We start from the raw sequence: 17,197 nt of genomic DNA on the forward strand, positions 1-17,197 counted from the left end.
TAGGTTTTCAGCCCCTTCTGCAGCATCACAGAGAGTTCTTCGAGTAGTGTCCCTGTGGGTGCTCCACTTCTGGTGCACCTGTGTCTTTGATCAGAGATTTTTGGTAGCAGTGCCCATTTGGATTGCCCATTCACCCCACACATCCTTTTTCCCCACTCTAAGGCTATAGGGGACCACACAGGCAAACTGCCCTCAGTTCCTTCTCTCAACCACCTTCGACCTGACCCGGAGTCTACAACTGTGCCTGTTCTCTACTTCATGTTTTTCTATGAACTCCATTGGGGTTCAGTTAGCAATAATAACAGCCTTTCACATGCACACACACGGGGGTTTTCACTCTCACTTAGTGATGGAAAGATTCCTAAGAGGTTTTTCAAAATCTCTACCACAAATCAAAGACCCTGCTTCTAGCTGGGACCTGAACCTAGTTCTTAATTGCCTTATGAAGCATCCCTTTGAGCCACTAGCTACATGTTCTCTGTTAGATCTACAAATGAAGACAGCCTTCTTAGTAGCTATAACTTCTGCCCAAAGGGTTGGAGAACTGGGGGCTTTGATGGCGGACTCCTCGTTTACCTTATTTACCAGAGAGAGAGTCTCTCTGCAGGCCCATCCAAGATTTTTACCTAAGATATCCTTGGAATTTCATATCCATCAAACCATTCATCCAAAACCACATTGCACCAGTCAAAAAGCCATGTTCCATACTCTGAATGTCAGGAGAGCATTAGCTTTTTACCTAGACAGGGCCAAACCTTTTAAAAGATCTCCAAGACTATCTGAATCCATTACGGACAGAAACAAGGGTTCGGTTATTTTGAAACAGAGGTTATCAAAGTACATCTCTGGATGTATTAAGATCTGCTGTGACTGAACTCAGCTTCAACCCCCTTTAAGAGTGATAGCATGTTCCACTAGAGCATTTTTTTCTTCTACAGCCTGGCTTACAGGTGTGTCAATTGCAGACCTCTGTAGAGTGGCAACATTGGCCTCAGGGCATACCTTTTGTAATCGTTATGTCTTGGTGCCAGCTGAAAGATCAGATGTGGCTTTGGGCAATGCAGTTGTCTCTTCCGTATTGGACTCTGCGCCAAAACTGCCATCTCCTTAGGGCAGGGGTGGGCAAACTTTTTGGCCTGAGGGCCGCATCGGGTTTTGGAAATTGTATGGAGGGCCGGTTAGGAGAGCAGGGTGTGGCCCGGAACCCACCTCCTATCCACCACCCCCCGCTTCTGGCCCCCAGACTCCTGCCCCATCCAAACCCCCCTGTTCCCTGCCGGCCCCCCGGGACCCCTGCCCCATCCACCCACCCACTTCCCTGTCCCCTGACCCACCCCGATCCCCCACCCCTGACTGCCCCCCGCCACCCCATCCAACCCTTCCTCTCCTTCCTGTCCCCTGACTGCCTCCACCCCTGACTGCCCCCTGCTGCCCCATCCAACCCCTCCTCTTATTCCTGACTGCCCCCCTGGGACCTCTGCCCCATCCAACCGCCCCTTCTCCCTGACCGCCCCTGAACCCCTGCCCCTGCCTGCCCCCCTGGGACCCCTGCCCCCATTCAACCCCCCTGTTCCCTGCCCTCTGACAGCCCCTACCCCATCCACACTCCCACCCCTTGACCACCACCCCGAACTCCCCTGCCCTCTATCCAACCCCCCCTTCCCACCGCTCCCTGCCACCTTACCGCGTTGCCTGGAGCACCGGAGGCTGGAGGTGCTATAGCCATGCTGCCAGGCTGGAGCCAGCCATGCACCGCGCAGCACAGAGAACCGGGTCAGGCCAGGCTCTGCCGCTGTGCTGCCCCCAGGAGCTCGCTGCCCAGAGCATTGCGCCGACGGCGCAGTGAGCTGCGGCTGAGGGGGAGGGAGAACAGTGGGGGAGGGGCCGGGGGCTAGCCCCTCGGGCCAGGAGCTCAGGGGCCGGGCAGGAGGGTCCCGCAGGCCGGATGTGGCCCGCGGGCCATAGTTTGCCCACCTGTGCCTTAGGGGGTACTACTCGGGAGTCACCTGAAATGAAACACCCATCGGGACACTGTTTGAAGAAGAAGCAGTGGTTACTCAAAAGAATAAACGGACACAAATCAGACATCAAGAATTATAACATTCAAAAACCAGTCGGAGAACACTTCACCCTCCCTGGTCACTCAATTTCAGACTAAAAGTTGCAATTCTCCAACAAAAAATCTTCAAAAACAGACTCCGATGAGAAACTGCAGAATTGGAATTAATTTGCAAACTGGACACCATTAAATTAGGCTTGAATGAAGACTGGGAGTGGATGGGTCATTACATAAAGTAAAAACTATTTCCCCATGCTAATTCCCCCCACACACTGTTACTCACACCTTCTTGTTAACTGTTTGAAATGGGCCACCCTGATTATCACTACGAAAGGTTTTTTTTCTCCAGCTGATAATAGCCCACCTTAATTAATTGGTCTCGTTACAGTTGGTATGGCAACACCCGTTGTTTCATGTTCTCTGTGTATACAGATCTTCCTACTGTATTTTCCACTGCATGCAGCCGATGAAGTGAGTTTTAGCCCACGAAACCTTATGCCCAAATAAATTTGTTAGTCTCTAAGGTGCCACAAGTACTCCTCGGTTTTTTTGCTGATACAGACTAACACGGCTACCACTCTGAAACCTATCACCTTGAGCAGTAACTGGAGTTCTTCAAGATGTGTGTCCCTCTGGGTGCATGGTTACCTGCCTTCCTTCCTTTCTGCTTCAGAGTCTCCGTTGCGGGGCTTTGCAGTGGAGAAGGAACTGAGGGCAGTCTTCCCATACAGCCCCATATAATCTGGATGTGGTACATGAGGATGTGTAGGGTGAATCTGCAGGCCAAATGGGAACTGCTACCAAAAATCTCCAATCAAAGGCACAGGGCACAGGTTCACCTGAAGTGGAGAACCCACAAGGACAGACTTCTCGAAGAAACTTCAGTTACAGCACAAGGTGAGTAACCTCTCCATCCCTGACAATAACCCAATGGGAAAAGCCAACGATGTATTTTACCATCAACAAGCAAGACGGAAAAGGCAAGGCCCTAAACCAGCAGTCAGAATCTTGATATGTAACGAGAATAATAGTATAACACCTCTCACATCACTGAAGCAGACTATCCAGTTGTAGGCAGCTGTTCCGAATGTATTGTAATACAGATTGCCTTGACTTACTGCAGTATTACATCTAAATGATGCCTTAGCTGCTGAAAGGAGAAAATAAAGCCATTGCTTCTTAACTGTACATGTTTTATGACTCATGTTAATCACGTAAATTTCCTCAGCTTCTAAGTGGGAGAGAGCATTGCCTGTCGGTTACAGCATGAGAAGGGTTGTCTGGTTTTCTGAGTTCTGTTCCCAGCTCCACCAATGACTAATGTATGCCAATTGTATCAAATGGGAGCGATAACACTGTAATCAGGTGGCCAGCCTGTATGTGTGCTCTCTTACTGACGAGAATCAGAACTGCCCAACTCTTTGTCATAGGCCCAGTGCATGAAGCACACAAAGCCCTGGCTGGGATGATTTAGTTGGGGATTGGTCCTGCTTTGAGCAGGGGGTTGGACTAGATGACCTCCTGAGGTCTCTTCCAGCCCTGATCTTCTAAGATTCTATGATTCTATGCTACCAATGGCGATTCTCCTTTAGCTCTCCGTGTAGGGGCTTGTGCTTTGGAATGGAAAGACCTGAGTTCTGCTGTTGATACGGAGTTTTAAGTAACCCCGGCATACAAAAAGGTGATAACCTTGAAGTTCCTAAACAGCCACTGGTTTGCTAGAACACTCAGAGGAGCATTGTGAGGTTTCATTCCTTAGCCCTGGTCTACACTACGAACTCATGTTGGTAGAACTCTGTCACCCGGGGGTGTGGAAAATCCACACCCCTGAGCAATACAGTTATACAACCGAACCCCTGGTGTAGACAGCGCTGTGTTGACAGAACGGCTTCTAGCTACTGCCTCTTGGGGAAGTGGAGTACCTACATTCTCCCATCAGCATCGGTAGCGTCTTTACTAAGCACTGAAGCAGCTGCAGCGCTGTAAGTGTAGACAAGCCCTTCGTGTTCTACATCAAGGATAAACAGTGCTGTGGAAGTACAAGGTATTTTCTGAGTAAAGATATTTCTCAGTATTTTCAGCAGCAGTAAGACAAAGGCCTGGAGCCTGCTCTATCAGAAATGGTTTAGATTAACTCATCAAAACACACAAGTTAGATTCGTACAGTGCCCTGAGCACATGCAGTACGTCTGCTTTTAATGTGTGCACTGAATCATATGCACACTGATGCCATTTTTATTAAAAGCCGCAAAATGCTTGAAACCAATTAATACTCTGCTGACTTTATTAATGCCTCTGCTCGGAAAATGAAAAGGCTTTAATAGAATCATTTTTAAAGCTTTTTGTTGACACATTTTTAAAGTGGCCTCAACCTCTAAACTTCCATTTATTTAGCCAAGATATAGCCACCAGGCTTATTACAGAGGTTGGCAGGATCCTGCCTCATTCCTTTCATATGCTTTAAAATTATTTTGAGGGTACGAGGCGATAATACTTTTCACTTAAGCGTAATATTTCATCTAAACTTCTCAAAGCACTTTCCAAAAATTAAGCACTCCCATCCAAATGTAAACAAGCACCTTTAATTTGTTGTGCTGATGCTGAAATGTCAAATGATTAAATATCTTGACACCGTTTGGCTAAATAAAATCATCTGGCTACAAGAATCATAGAATCATAGGATTAGAAGGGACCTCGAGAGGTCATCTAGTCCAGTCCCCTGCACTCATGGCAGGACTAATTATCTAGACCACTGCTTCTCAAGCTATCTGATGTGGGGGACCGGCAATTTTTTCTCCCAATGTGCGTGCAGACTGGTAGCCGATGGCTCGCGGACCACCACTTTGAGTAGCACTGCTCTAGACCATCCCTGGCAGGTGTTTGTCTGACCTGTTCTTAAAAATCTTCAGTGATGGAGATTCCACAATCTCCCTAGGCAATTTATTCCAGTACTTAACTACCCTGACAGTCAGGAAGTTTTTCCTAAAGTCCAACCTAAACCGCCCTTGTTGCAATTTAAGCCCATTGCTTCTTGTCCGATCCTCAGAGGTTAAGAAGAACATTTTTTCTCTCTCCTCCTTGGAACAACCTTTTCTGTACTTGAGAGAAGGTGAAGCCACCATGTTAATTGTGGGCATATTGTCACTTGAGAGGGCAGTAGCAAATCAAAGTGTAGCAACGTTGCATACGATATAGTTACTACTGAAAACTACAGTTTGGGAGTAACTGTAGAACTACCCTCTGTTTTGATTGGCTTAGCTCATTCAATGTCACTGCGCTGTACATTCAAACTGATAAGAACTGTTGATCATACCACCCAGAATAACTGGACTCTGAACAGGGACACTACTTCTGAATCTTTGTCCAGAGGGACAGACTGGTGTGGTGTGTCATTTGCATGCCATTATGTTGTCCACCCATATTGTAAGGCCAAGTCAACAAGCTGTAAGGCAAGTTCATAACCGAATGATGTCCTTGTGTAGACTCTGTACATTATGTGGATGCCCCTTAACGTCCTGCAAGCTGGAAAAGTCAGAGGTGGCAACACTACCAGAGGATTGCATAGTGCTGCTGGAATTTAGTTCTTGGTACAAATGGGATTATAGGAACTCCTCCACAAGCAGTAGGCCCCTGGAAAGGTAAACGAAAAGGAGGAGAAAAATCAAAAGGAACTGCAAATATAAAACAAAGGGAAAGCGTTCACCGGAACCACAGGCACCTGGGGTTTTGTCACGGCCTTCAGATGGAACCCTTTCTCTAGTTCATTATAACAAATACCAGTATTGCCACAGCTCTTGCAGTCTTCACACGAGAAGGGTAAAGTGTGATGGCCACATGTATAGTCTGTCACAACGGGGAGGAATGGCCTCCCGGCGTGCAGCAGTACAAGAGCTTTCGGAGAAAGGCAGGCCATGTTTCCGCCATCGGCCTGCCTCCGAATCAAGCTGAAGAGGTCTCCATAAGAGCCTGGCTGGCAGAGGCTGCTGAGGAGATGCACTGAATCAGTGCAACCCTTGGCTACTCCACCATGCCCCCTCCCTGGCCACCATCACCCACTTTTGAGGTGGCACTGGCCAGCATAGGGGTATTTGGATCCAGGGTTTAGTTTGGACCTTTCTCCAGTAGAATCTGCTAGTGACTCTGGGGTATATGGGTGGATTAATTGATTATAAGTCTTGAAAAAAACAATGTGATTACCTTGTCAGACCTTCTGCATAACACACAGGCACTAGGAGTTGCTTGAATTAGTTTCTGTTTGAACTAGAGCAGGGATCGGCAACCTTTGGCACGCAGCCCATCAAGCAAATCCGCTGGCGGGCCAGGACGGTTTATTTACCTGCAGCATCCGCAGGTTTGGCCAATCGCAGCTCCCACTGGCCATGGTTCGTCCCATTGGCCTGGAACAGCGAACTGCGGCCAGTGGGAGCTGTGATCAGCCGAACCTGCAGACGCTGCAGGTAAACAAACCGTCCTGGCCCGCCAGCAGATTTCCCTGACGGGCCGTGTGCCAAAGGTTGCCGATCCCTGAACTAGAGCATATCTCTTAGACGAACATCAAATCTTGATTTTATAATGTTCAGTGATGGAGAGTCCACCACAGTCCTTTGTAAGTTGTTCCAGTTGTTAATAATTACCCCCACTGGTAAAAATGTGTACCCTCATTTCTAGTCTAAACCTGTCCAGTTTCACTTCCAGCCACTGGGTCTTTTTACACCTTTGTCAGCTGGATAGAAGAGCCTTGTATTATCAAATTTCTATTCCCCGTGTAAGTACTTATAGACTGTGCAAGTCACCCATTAACTTTCTCTTTGACAGGCTATATAGATTGAGGTCCTTGCGTCTTTCACTCTAAGGCATGTTTTCCAATCCTCTAATCATTCTTATGGTTCTTCTCTGAACCCTCTGCAGTTTTCCAACATCCTTCTTTAATTGTGGCCACCAGAACTGGACACAGTATTCCAATAGCAGTCATATCAGTGCCAAATACAGAGGTACTTTAACGTCTCTACTCCTACTTGATATTTCCCTGTTACCACATTCAAGGATCTCATTACCCCTTTTGGCCACAGTGTCCCTCTGGGAGCCTGTTAGAGCAGAATCTTGATTGGACTGTAGCTGTACTGGGTGCAGTGAAGTTGGTGGAACTCCACTAATTTACACCAGCTAAAGATCTGGCTCCAGGAGCCCACACATCTTTCCTTGTGACGTTGCTGTTTCTGTACCAACACTGTATGTCTTAGGGAAATGTTTGCACAGTTTGAAAGCAAACCATTTAAGGTAAAGTTTGGCAGGGTGCAGAAATATAAAATGTCTCATATTTCTGACAACAGTGCTGGTATCTTTCACTAATGACCGAAGTTGCCATGTAATGAATGATCCTCAGTTTCCGCATTATTCCACTTTTAATAGCCTGTTAGTAATTTTAAAAAGGGAAAATGATGCTCATGCCCTCTTGTGGTAGGATATTGAACAGGATGGATTTTTCTAATGGACAAAATTAGGCGATTGATGGAAACGTCCCAGATAGAAATCTGCTACAAGAATAGTTACATACAGTCCTGGTATATCCATTGACTGAGACAGGAAGTAATGAAGTACCACGTACATTTACAGTGCTAGATGAATTAATAATCATGATGATGATCAATGTTTGTGCCAGGCTTTCTGAAGTGGAGACAGTTTTAAAAATTCTTTCTTCGGAACACCTCAGTGCAAGAAACTAAACAAAACAATGCTTTCTAAAGTGCATTATGCTTGATTCCTCAGCTGTGTGACGCAGACTCTGCGAGTTACTCATTGCAGGCTCTGTGGGGAAATATACATTCAGCTTTCTCTACTGTTCACTCACAATTCTGACAGATTTGTTTTTCTGCTTCCCCAGAGAGTACCCATTTTCCGTGTTTGAAATGTTCTTGCCTAGGAAAGCACAGTTAAGATGCAGCATCCAGTTCCCAGTGAGAACTTGCCTTTTAGCCCTCCAGTATTCCAACATACATTGACTGAAGCAAAAGGCAATGATGGGACTTGCCCAGGACCTCACACTGAGTTAGCAGGTTAGCTAGGATTATCCTCCAGGCTCCTCCTAATTCCCTTGTATTTAGATTTTAGAATTGGGAATTGGGATTCCTGAGTTCTAGTGCGACATCTGCCACCGACTTCTTCTGGGATCTCAGGCATGTTACTCTGTCTGACCTGACTCCGTGCCTCATTTTACCATCTGTAAAATGAGTTTAGTAGTAATATACCCAGGCACATACAAAACTGCCAGTGTGTCATTCAGCCTAATATCTTGTCTCTGACAGCAGCCAGGACAACTTGCTTCAGAGGTAGGAGCTAGAAACCCTGCAGTGGGTAATTACGGCATAACTTTTCCCCAGGGAAAATTTCCTCCCAACCCCACTAGATAGATGTTGGCTCATGCCTGGAGCAGGAGGGGTTTGTATTCCTTCCAAAACTCTCTGTTCTATTTTGAACCTTTACTATTATAACTCTAGGGGTAAACAGTGAGGTGGCAAAATTTGCAGAGGGTACAAAATGGTAGTTAAGTCCAAAGCAGACTGCACAGAGTTACAAAGTGATCTCACAAAACTTGGTGATTGGGCAACAAAATGGCAGATGAAATTCAGTGTTGATGAATGCAAAGTAATGCACATTGGAAAATATAATCCCAAGTATAAGTATAAAATGATGGGGTCTAAATTAACTGTTACCACTCAGGAAAAAGATCTTGGAGTCATTGTGGCTAGTTTTCTGAAAACATCCACTCAGTGTGCAGCAGCAGTGAAAAAAGTGAACAGAATGTTGGGAATCATTAGGAAAGGGATAGATAATACGACAGAAAATATCATATTGCATTTATATGAAACCCATGGTACACCCATATCTTGAATACTGCATGAAGATGTGGTCGCCCCATCTCAAAAAAGATATATTGGACTTGGAAAAGATATAGAAAAGGGGGGGAAATGGTTAGGAGTATAGAACAGCTTCCATATGAGGAGAGATTAATAAGACCAGGACTTTTCAACCTGGAAAAGAGATGACTAAGGGGGGGACATGATAGAGATCTATAAAATCATGACTGGTGTGGAGAAAGTAAATAAGGAAGTGTTATTTACTCTTTCTTATAACACAAGAACTAGGGGTCACCAAATGAAATTAATAGGCAGCAGGTTTAAAACAAGCAAAAGGAAGTATTTCTTCACACAACGCACAGTCAACCTATGGAACTCTTTGCCAGAGGATGTTGTGAAGGCCAGGACTATAACAGGGTTCAAAAAAGAGCTGAAGTTCATAGAGGATAGGTCCACCAATGGATGCAAAACCATGCTCCGAAATGTCCCTATCCTCTGTTTGCCAGAAGCTGGGAATGGGCGATGGGATAAATCACTTGATGATTACCTGTTCTGTTCATTCCCTCTGAAGCATCTGGCTCAGGCCTCTGTCGGATGACAGGATACTGGGCTAGATGGACCATTGATCTGACCCAGTGTGGCCGTTCTTATATTCTTATCTTTCTAACGGCCTGTCCTCTTATTGAATCCTGCTGAGACCTTGGCCTTAGTGCTGTCTTTGAAAAAGAATTTCCTTTTATCAGTTTTGTTGTCAGTGTTGTGAGGCTTAGTACATGTTTGTCTGGTAAGATAAGTGCTTAGCCATACATTGTTCTCGGGCTTGATTCTGCTGTCACACTTGTCTTATACTGGTGTAACTCCATTTGCCTTCACAAAGTTACTCCTGTGCTACACCAGTTTAAGGTCCTTATCCTGCACCATTAAAGTCAATTGGAGCTTTGCTATTGACTTCAATGAGCGTACAATAAAGCCCTGAATCAGAGGAGAATTGGGTCCAAAGTGTCAGCACTTGTCGATTTGCTTAGAAAAGAAAAATGTGATAGTTAAAACTGCATGGCAGCTTAATATTAAAAAGAAAAACTTTCAGCTTTTAGGAGCCTTTGAGGGATTTCACGTTCATTTTGGGGCTCAGTCCTGAAGAATTCCAAGTCTAATTTAAAATATCCACCCCTACACCCACCTCCCTGATCTGCGAACTGTGCACCATTGCCATTGGCCTGGGCTTTGGCAAATCTTCTTGTCCAGTTGTACACAATTTGCCTTGAAATATCTTTCTGATCCTAATGGAATTATGTGCCTTGGGAGAAGAAACTCCAGAGGCTCTGTGAATGGAACCCAAATGTGGCTCTTAACTTTTTTTAGAGCGTGGTCTTCAAATCTCTGGGGGCCATCTCTGTATTTTCCACATTAGTCAAAGTAATTGTCTTGATGGCCATTTTATTTGCCAGCGAACAATACCTCAGAGTTAACGGTGTTATCCAGAATAGTGCCATACCTGCAGGTATTTCCACCTTTACGAGGTTTCCAAATGTATTTTCAGCCACCTTCACATTTTTATATCAATAGAGAACAGTGACTTCTTTGGCTCAGGCTTCGAGGCTCAATCCTGAAAGGCGCAGTTCATTCGCTGAGGTGCTGGGTGTCCATTGCTCCTATTGACTGCGAGTGGACTCTAGTCAAGTTTGGCACCTGCGAATTAAGACACTCTAAATCAGTGACCACTTTTTTACAAAACGGTGCCAGACTGTTTCAGTGCCTCAGCTTCCCCTGCTGTAAAACAGGGGTAATGATGCTTGATTACCTTTTGTAAAATGCTTTGAAATAGACACATTTTTGTCAGTTTGTTGAAAATCAGTGCTATCCTACAGTACTGCAACCCTAACATTCCTCCTTTCCTGCAAGAACTTTCAACCCCTGTGGGGTGAATTTATTTGAACGACTGAACATTCTTATAGAGAGGCTGCTTTTCAGCAGGACAGATGGTACGTTAAGACACCAGAGGTGAAATCCAGGTCTCATTGAAGTCAGTAGCAGAATTCCTCTGGACTTCAGTGAGGCTAGGGTGAGAGCCTTGCGACACAACGGGACCCAACTACAGGGTTGGGTTGGGTGAGAAAAAAACCTGGCACTCGCTCTCAGGATCAGATTGTCTCTGATCAGCTGGGCACAGCGGTGACTGTGACCAGCCAGATGCCACCACCAGAGGGCGCTGTGTGCGCTGCAGAGTGAGCGTGCCGATGCGTCGCGGTGCCGCTCACTCCACAGCACATGCAGCGTGGCGGGCGGCAGCAGGAGCAAGGCAGCCAGCCATCGCTGCAACAACTCCACTGGCAGGCGGCGGATCGTCGACATGGGGCGCACGGAGCCCCACTACGCAGAGGCCAAGGATCGAGGCTCTCTCGGTGACGCTGACACAGATTCAGGAGGAGCAGTCCCGGGAAACTGGTGCACGGGTGCTGGGCTGGACCAGGGAACGGCCAGCCAGCCGGCCCAAGCTTGGGCAGTAATTAGCCTCAGCAGCAATGTGGCGGAAACAAAGTAAAGAAAATGGTGTCCGGGATGGTGGCTAGACCTTGGCAACCCAACCCAACCCAAAGAGATTTGACTACAAGTGTCCGGTTTGGGTCAGGTCTGAGGACAAGCCGACATGCCAGGGCTCGGGTCGGCTTCAGATTGGCTGTGTTCTAGTTGGGTTCAGGTTGGACTTTGAAATTAGGCCCGAGCAGACTTCTAGCCAGGATTTCACCCCAGGACTGTAGCTCCACCTTAAGGAATTCATTGTCGATAGAACTAATCAGAGCTCATGGGCATCTCTACGTGGTGCAACAGTGTGCACTAGGGGGATTTCTAAAGCACACTAATTTGTTGCATATAAATCGGTGTAGGGGAGGGTCCCAGAGCCCAGGCTCCAGCCCAAGACCGAACATCTACACCTCAATTAAGCAGCCCCATAGCCCAAGCCCCATGAGTCAGCTGACATGGGCCAGTTGCGGGTGTTTATTTGCAGCATAGGCATACCCTAAGATTCATAGGTGCTCCTCCCTCCCCTCCTCAAAACTTAATAAACAAGAACATCCCATTCAAAATGTAACCAGTTAGAAGTACGCTAAAACACGCACACTGCTCCGTGCACAGACACACTCTGATGCCTCGAGTGTCTGCTGCCCAAATAATATAAAAGCACAGATGAAGCAGGATGTCTTTCTAATCTACGTGGTAAAATCAAGGCTGTTCTGTAACTGTTGTACAAGCAACTGTAAAAGTCTAGGGCATCTCTTGAATAAGATTTCCTAATGTTGGTTTATCATCAGGTTTATTTCTCACACAGACGCAAACAAACCTCTAATGGAATTCTGTACCATGTCTTGACAGGTATTGACAGAGAGTGGTTTTGACACAATCACAACAGAAATCCGTGAGGCTCCGGAGTTTTATTATGCTGAAGATTACCATCAACAGTATCTAAGCAAGAACCCCCGTGGCTATTGTGGACTTGGGGGCACTGGGGTATCCTGTCCTGTTAGTATTAAAAAATAATCTGTGCACGCACTACTGCACCAACATTGTATTATGTTTCTGCTAGAAACATAAAGTAAAGCAACTTGACGTGTTATCTGATGATTACTCCCTGGGAAATTCTTTGCCAAAAAACTAAAAATTCTTTGCACAATATTTTACAGTTCTGCAAAATTCTGCATATTTTTGTTGTCAAAAGAACACAGTATACTCACGCCCATTCCAATTATTTTGGTAATTTATTTCAAAATACCTGCCAGCAAGTATGTCTGTAACAATACAGACAACAAAAAGATTCAGGAAATGTTTTTTGACAAATCGATTCCTTACTAGGCATATTAATAAAGAACTTGATGTATCTTTGTTGACAGTTATATTCTGGTTCAGTGAAATTATATATTTAATTTAAAAAGAGTCATTATACAAATGTATGTTACACAAATTATTGTAACCACCTGGCCAAAGCGGGCGCTAGCATCCTTAGGGACAGTTTTGTGTCTGTCTGTCTGTCATGTCTTGTCCAAGTTCAAGCTTCTATGGGTATTGTAAGATTTTTGGGTCACACCACTGTAGCAGGAGGGGGTTAGTGAGCTAGCAGAGTTTAGTTGCAGAGTAGTGGGTGGTTAGCATGGGGAAGGGAGACCTAGGGTAGAATGTGGGTGTCAGGGCGAGTGTGTTTTTACATACGGGGCGTGGGGGTTTGTGTTTGTGTGGGATGGGTCACGTACATAGTTTGCCAGACAACACCCCTTCATCTCCAGAGGTAGTATGCACGCCCCCCCGCCAGGTACAGGTGGGAGCGCTGGCGGGATGTGGCGACAACTGGGAGCGAAGGAGGGCAGGTTCAGGCTGGCAGGGAGTATAAGGGGGGGGCAGCACCACTAGTGTCAGATGCATGTGGAGTGGAGTTTAAGTGAAGAGTGCTCATGTGCGTGTGAAGACAAACACACTCTACCCTCAGTCTCCCTTCCCCAGGCTAACCACCCACTGTACTACAACTAAACTCCGCTAGTTCACTAACCCCCTTCCGCTACAGTAGTATGACCCAAAAGCCTTACAATACACATAGAAGACGTTACGTGTGTACATAACTAATACATTTTAAACATGCAAAACTGGAAAAAGGAAGCATTTTGGTGGAAATCACAAATTCTGTGTGACAAAAATAAAATTGTGCGGAGAACATTAATTCTGCCCAAATTCTGCATTGCTCAGTGGCACAGAATTCCAACAGGAGTATGTGACGTTCCCCTCTGGTGTTATCTGGACCAGTGATCTGCTAGGCCTCTCCAGTCCTTGACTCTGGAAGCCAGCCCTACCCTGCTCTGCTGTGAGAACCCCCACTCCCGGTCCGTTCACGCACAGCCTCTGGCATGTCAGCTGCTCCCAGCTACTTACAAGCGAATGACACTAGCCAATACCTCTGGTCCCAGACACCACCCTGGGAACCTCTGTCTTGCAGTGTCCAGTTATACCCGCTGGACGCTGCAAGCTTATATAAGTTCATCAATTTAGCAAAGAAATTGATATGTACCAGGCTTGTTCTCCCCAGTGGAGTCTCTGACACACTGTAAACCAAATGCACTGCTTCAGGTGGAATAAACAAACAGGTTTATTAACTATAAAGGTAGATTTAAGTGATTATAAATCAAAGCATAACAGGTCAGATTTGGTCAAATGAAATAAAAGCAAAACGCATTCTAAGCTGATCTTAACACTTTCAGTGTCCTTACAGACTTAGATGCTTCTCACCACAGGCTGGCTACTCTTCAGCCAGGCTCTCCCCTTTGATCAGCTCTTCAGTCACTTGATGGTGGTGGTGTCTGTAGATGTAGGTGGAAGAGAGAGAGAGCATGGCAAAATGTCTCTCCCTTTTATCATGTCCTTTCTTTCCGCTTGGTTTTGCCCCCACCCTCCCACCCTTTCAGAGTCAGGTGAGCATTACCTCATCGCAGTCCCAAACTGACCAAAGGAAAGGGGTGACTCCCTCAAGGGTCTAACAGATTCTTTTGTTGCTGCCTAAGCCAGCGTCCATTGTTCCTGTGAGGCTGGGCTGGGTTTGTCCCATCCATGCCCTGATGAGGTGTGAACTGCCCCTCTGTTCTTGGAGAGTTTTTGCATGGGCTTGCTTTAAGCCATGAGGATACATTTTCAGTCTCATAACTATATACATGAAATTATAAACCTCACTATAACATTACTGTAACAATTACCATAACATCACTATAACAACAATATTCAGTGCATCACAAGCCTTCTGAAGACACCCAACAGGACAAACTTGGCATTGGATACCACACAGTCATTTTATAAAGATGACCATGGGGGTGCAGGGTGTTCCCCCAAGGTACAGAGCATCACCGAATATACTACACTAATGCAGCACTATTACACCAAAATTTGTGCACCAATGAAGGAACAGCATTTTGTACATTGAGTGCGTGGCGTTCCTTGATTTCACATTTGCGAAAGGTCAAAGTTGTTTCTGAAATTGCGCCTCATGCCATGGCTGGAAATGCAGTTGCCCAATTTGTGCACTTAAATAAGTATACATGCAATCTTGCAGTTGTTAATTTCAGGAGAAAGATTTTCAGAAGTTTGGCCCAGTGTATTGTAATAGGAGTATAGAATCACAGAATAACAGAGTTGGAAGGGACCTCTGGAGGCCATCTAGTCCAACCCCCTGCCCAGAGCAGGACCTATCCCAACTAAATCATCCCAGCCAGGGCCAGAGTAAATAGGGGGTGTGCCTGGACTACCAGCTGCTTTTTGTAACTCATGTTAATGTTTGTTGTCTTAATCTGATGAACTTGATAGGCTTCAGCATGAAAATGCAGAGCTTTGATTTCTAGAAAGTATTCTAGGGGTTATTTTAACAATAGTAGCTGCGCTTTGATGTCTTTGGTGGGGTGGGGAATTTAATCTCTCACAGTTCCACGTTCACAGCAATATACATTATTACCTGGAGTGCCCATTTCCTGAAACAATTTTAGTTAAAAAAAAGAAAAGTATAATGTAAGGGTTTTTTTTTTTTCCTACTGGGCCAAAAAGTGTGTAAATACAAAAAGATTCCGCTTGGCTTCCTGCACTATGATAGAGCACATCACGGGTGTTTTGTGAACTGAAATATATGACAGATTAGATCTGAAAAATGTCGCAAACATAATAAAAGGCTGCAACGTGCTAATGAAAAAAACCTGGTGTTCCATCTGTATTCTTGTGTATGCTTGTACAGTGGAGTAGATTTCAGGTTGGCTTTAAAAGCTAATGAATTGTAAAATAATTATTACTGACCTTTTTGATACCACAATAGCACCTAAGTGCCTGGAACCCTCTTGTGCTGTACAAATACATAGTAAGAGACAGTCCCAGATGAGTTTGCAATCTAAATAGACAGGAGAGATCTAGGGTGAGAGAAAGAAGGGGATGGGGATTTAGGGCACAGAGAGAAGTGATTTGCCCAAGGTCCCACAGGGAGAGTCTGTGCCACAACTGGAATCAGCACCCAGAAACTCCTTCCTCCTGGTTCTGTGCTCATCCCAGTCCAGTTTCAAAAGCAAGAGGAAATTTCTTTTGTTTGTCATCGCATTTATGCTGGGGCGGGGGCGTAAAAGAGACTGTTCCTGGTATGATTGTAATGTGCAGCTCTTTCTGGAGATGCTCCCATATGCTCCAGCATCCCGCTTGGAATTTCCAGTTGCTATAGTAACAGACTGCATTTTGTTAAATATCACACCATTGAATTGTTTTGTTGTTCACTGTCAAGGAAACTGGCACTTTTCTCTGATTTTCTGGGCATGGGGTGAAATGGAAGCAAAGGGGAGAGGACAATGAAAGTTCTGATTCTCCTTTCTAATTCTTTGTCTTTTACCCCAGTGTAACTCCATAAAGTCAGTGGAATGACTCCTGGTCTGCACCTGTGTGCAAGAGGAGAACCAGGTTCTGATTCTCTGATCCATGTCATGTTGAGATGCAAATTTCTTTACTGGGGGCAATGATTTCATTTTTGATCCTCAAGAGTAAAACACAAAAACCATTTACATGATTTGGAGCCTTGCTCATTGTTAGCCCATGTCGTCAGACACTCTTAACACTGGTACCCAGTCCTCCCTCCTCGCTTTCCTCCTACTCTTTTCACCCTGTTTCAAATTAGACTGTAATCTCTTTGGGGCTGGGACAATGTCTCCATATGTGATTGTCCAACTCGGAGCATGGCAGGGCTCAGCTCTGATCTGAGTTGGGGCCCTTGGGGGCTGCTGTGATAGAAATAAGGGGTCAGATTCTCCAGATGATGTAAATCAGCATATTTCCATTGATGTTACACAAGCTAGGATCTGACCCAAAAATATTGAGCTCCACTGAATTCAATGTGGAGTTACCCCCGAGGTGAATTTTGGCCCTGCAACTTTCCAGCTGTTGTTGAAGGTGCAAGATGGAAATTGGGCTAAATTCTTTACTGGTGGAACTTCACTGAACTCAGCTCAGTGGAGTGACATTAGGGATGGCTTTGGCCGTATAAGCTGTGTTTAGCCTGAAGTTCACCAAGGGGAAGATGGTCGGCTGTTTGGACATCACCACAGCCACATTTCTCTTTGACAGCACTTACCTTCGCAACGAGTTTCCACTTCCTGCAGAGACGACATGGAAGGTGTAGAGAGGGAAGAGAAAGTCCTTCCGAGGTTTGAAAGAATGGATCAGCTCCTCTCATGGGCAAAGAAAAAACTGTTGCAGGGAAGGCAGAGCTGGAAACTTACACAGAGAGACAAAA

At 45.6% G+C, this 17,197-nt stretch overlaps 1 protein-coding gene across 1 annotated transcript in view; it reads left to right on the top strand.

Moving 5' to 3' along the window:
• Positions 1–12,803, top strand: part of MSRA (methionine sulfoxide reductase A) — a 442,222-nt gene extending 429,419 nt beyond the window's left edge. The window contains exon 6 of the mRNA XM_077812365.1: positions 12,286–12,803. Within this exon, the coding sequence (XP_077668491.1) occupies positions 12,286–12,450 (165 nt within the window). The 3' untranslated portion in view covers positions 12,451–12,803. The remainder of the gene's footprint in view (positions 1–12,285) is intronic.
• Positions 12,804–17,197: the final 4,394 nt, after the last annotated feature.

Source organism: Eretmochelys imbricata, chromosome 3, assembly GCF_965152235.1.
Source record: "Eretmochelys imbricata isolate rEreImb1 chromosome 3, rEreImb1.hap1, whole genome shotgun sequence".
In the NCBI taxonomy this organism is placed as follows: Eukaryota; Metazoa; Chordata; order Testudines; family Cheloniidae; genus Eretmochelys; species Eretmochelys imbricata.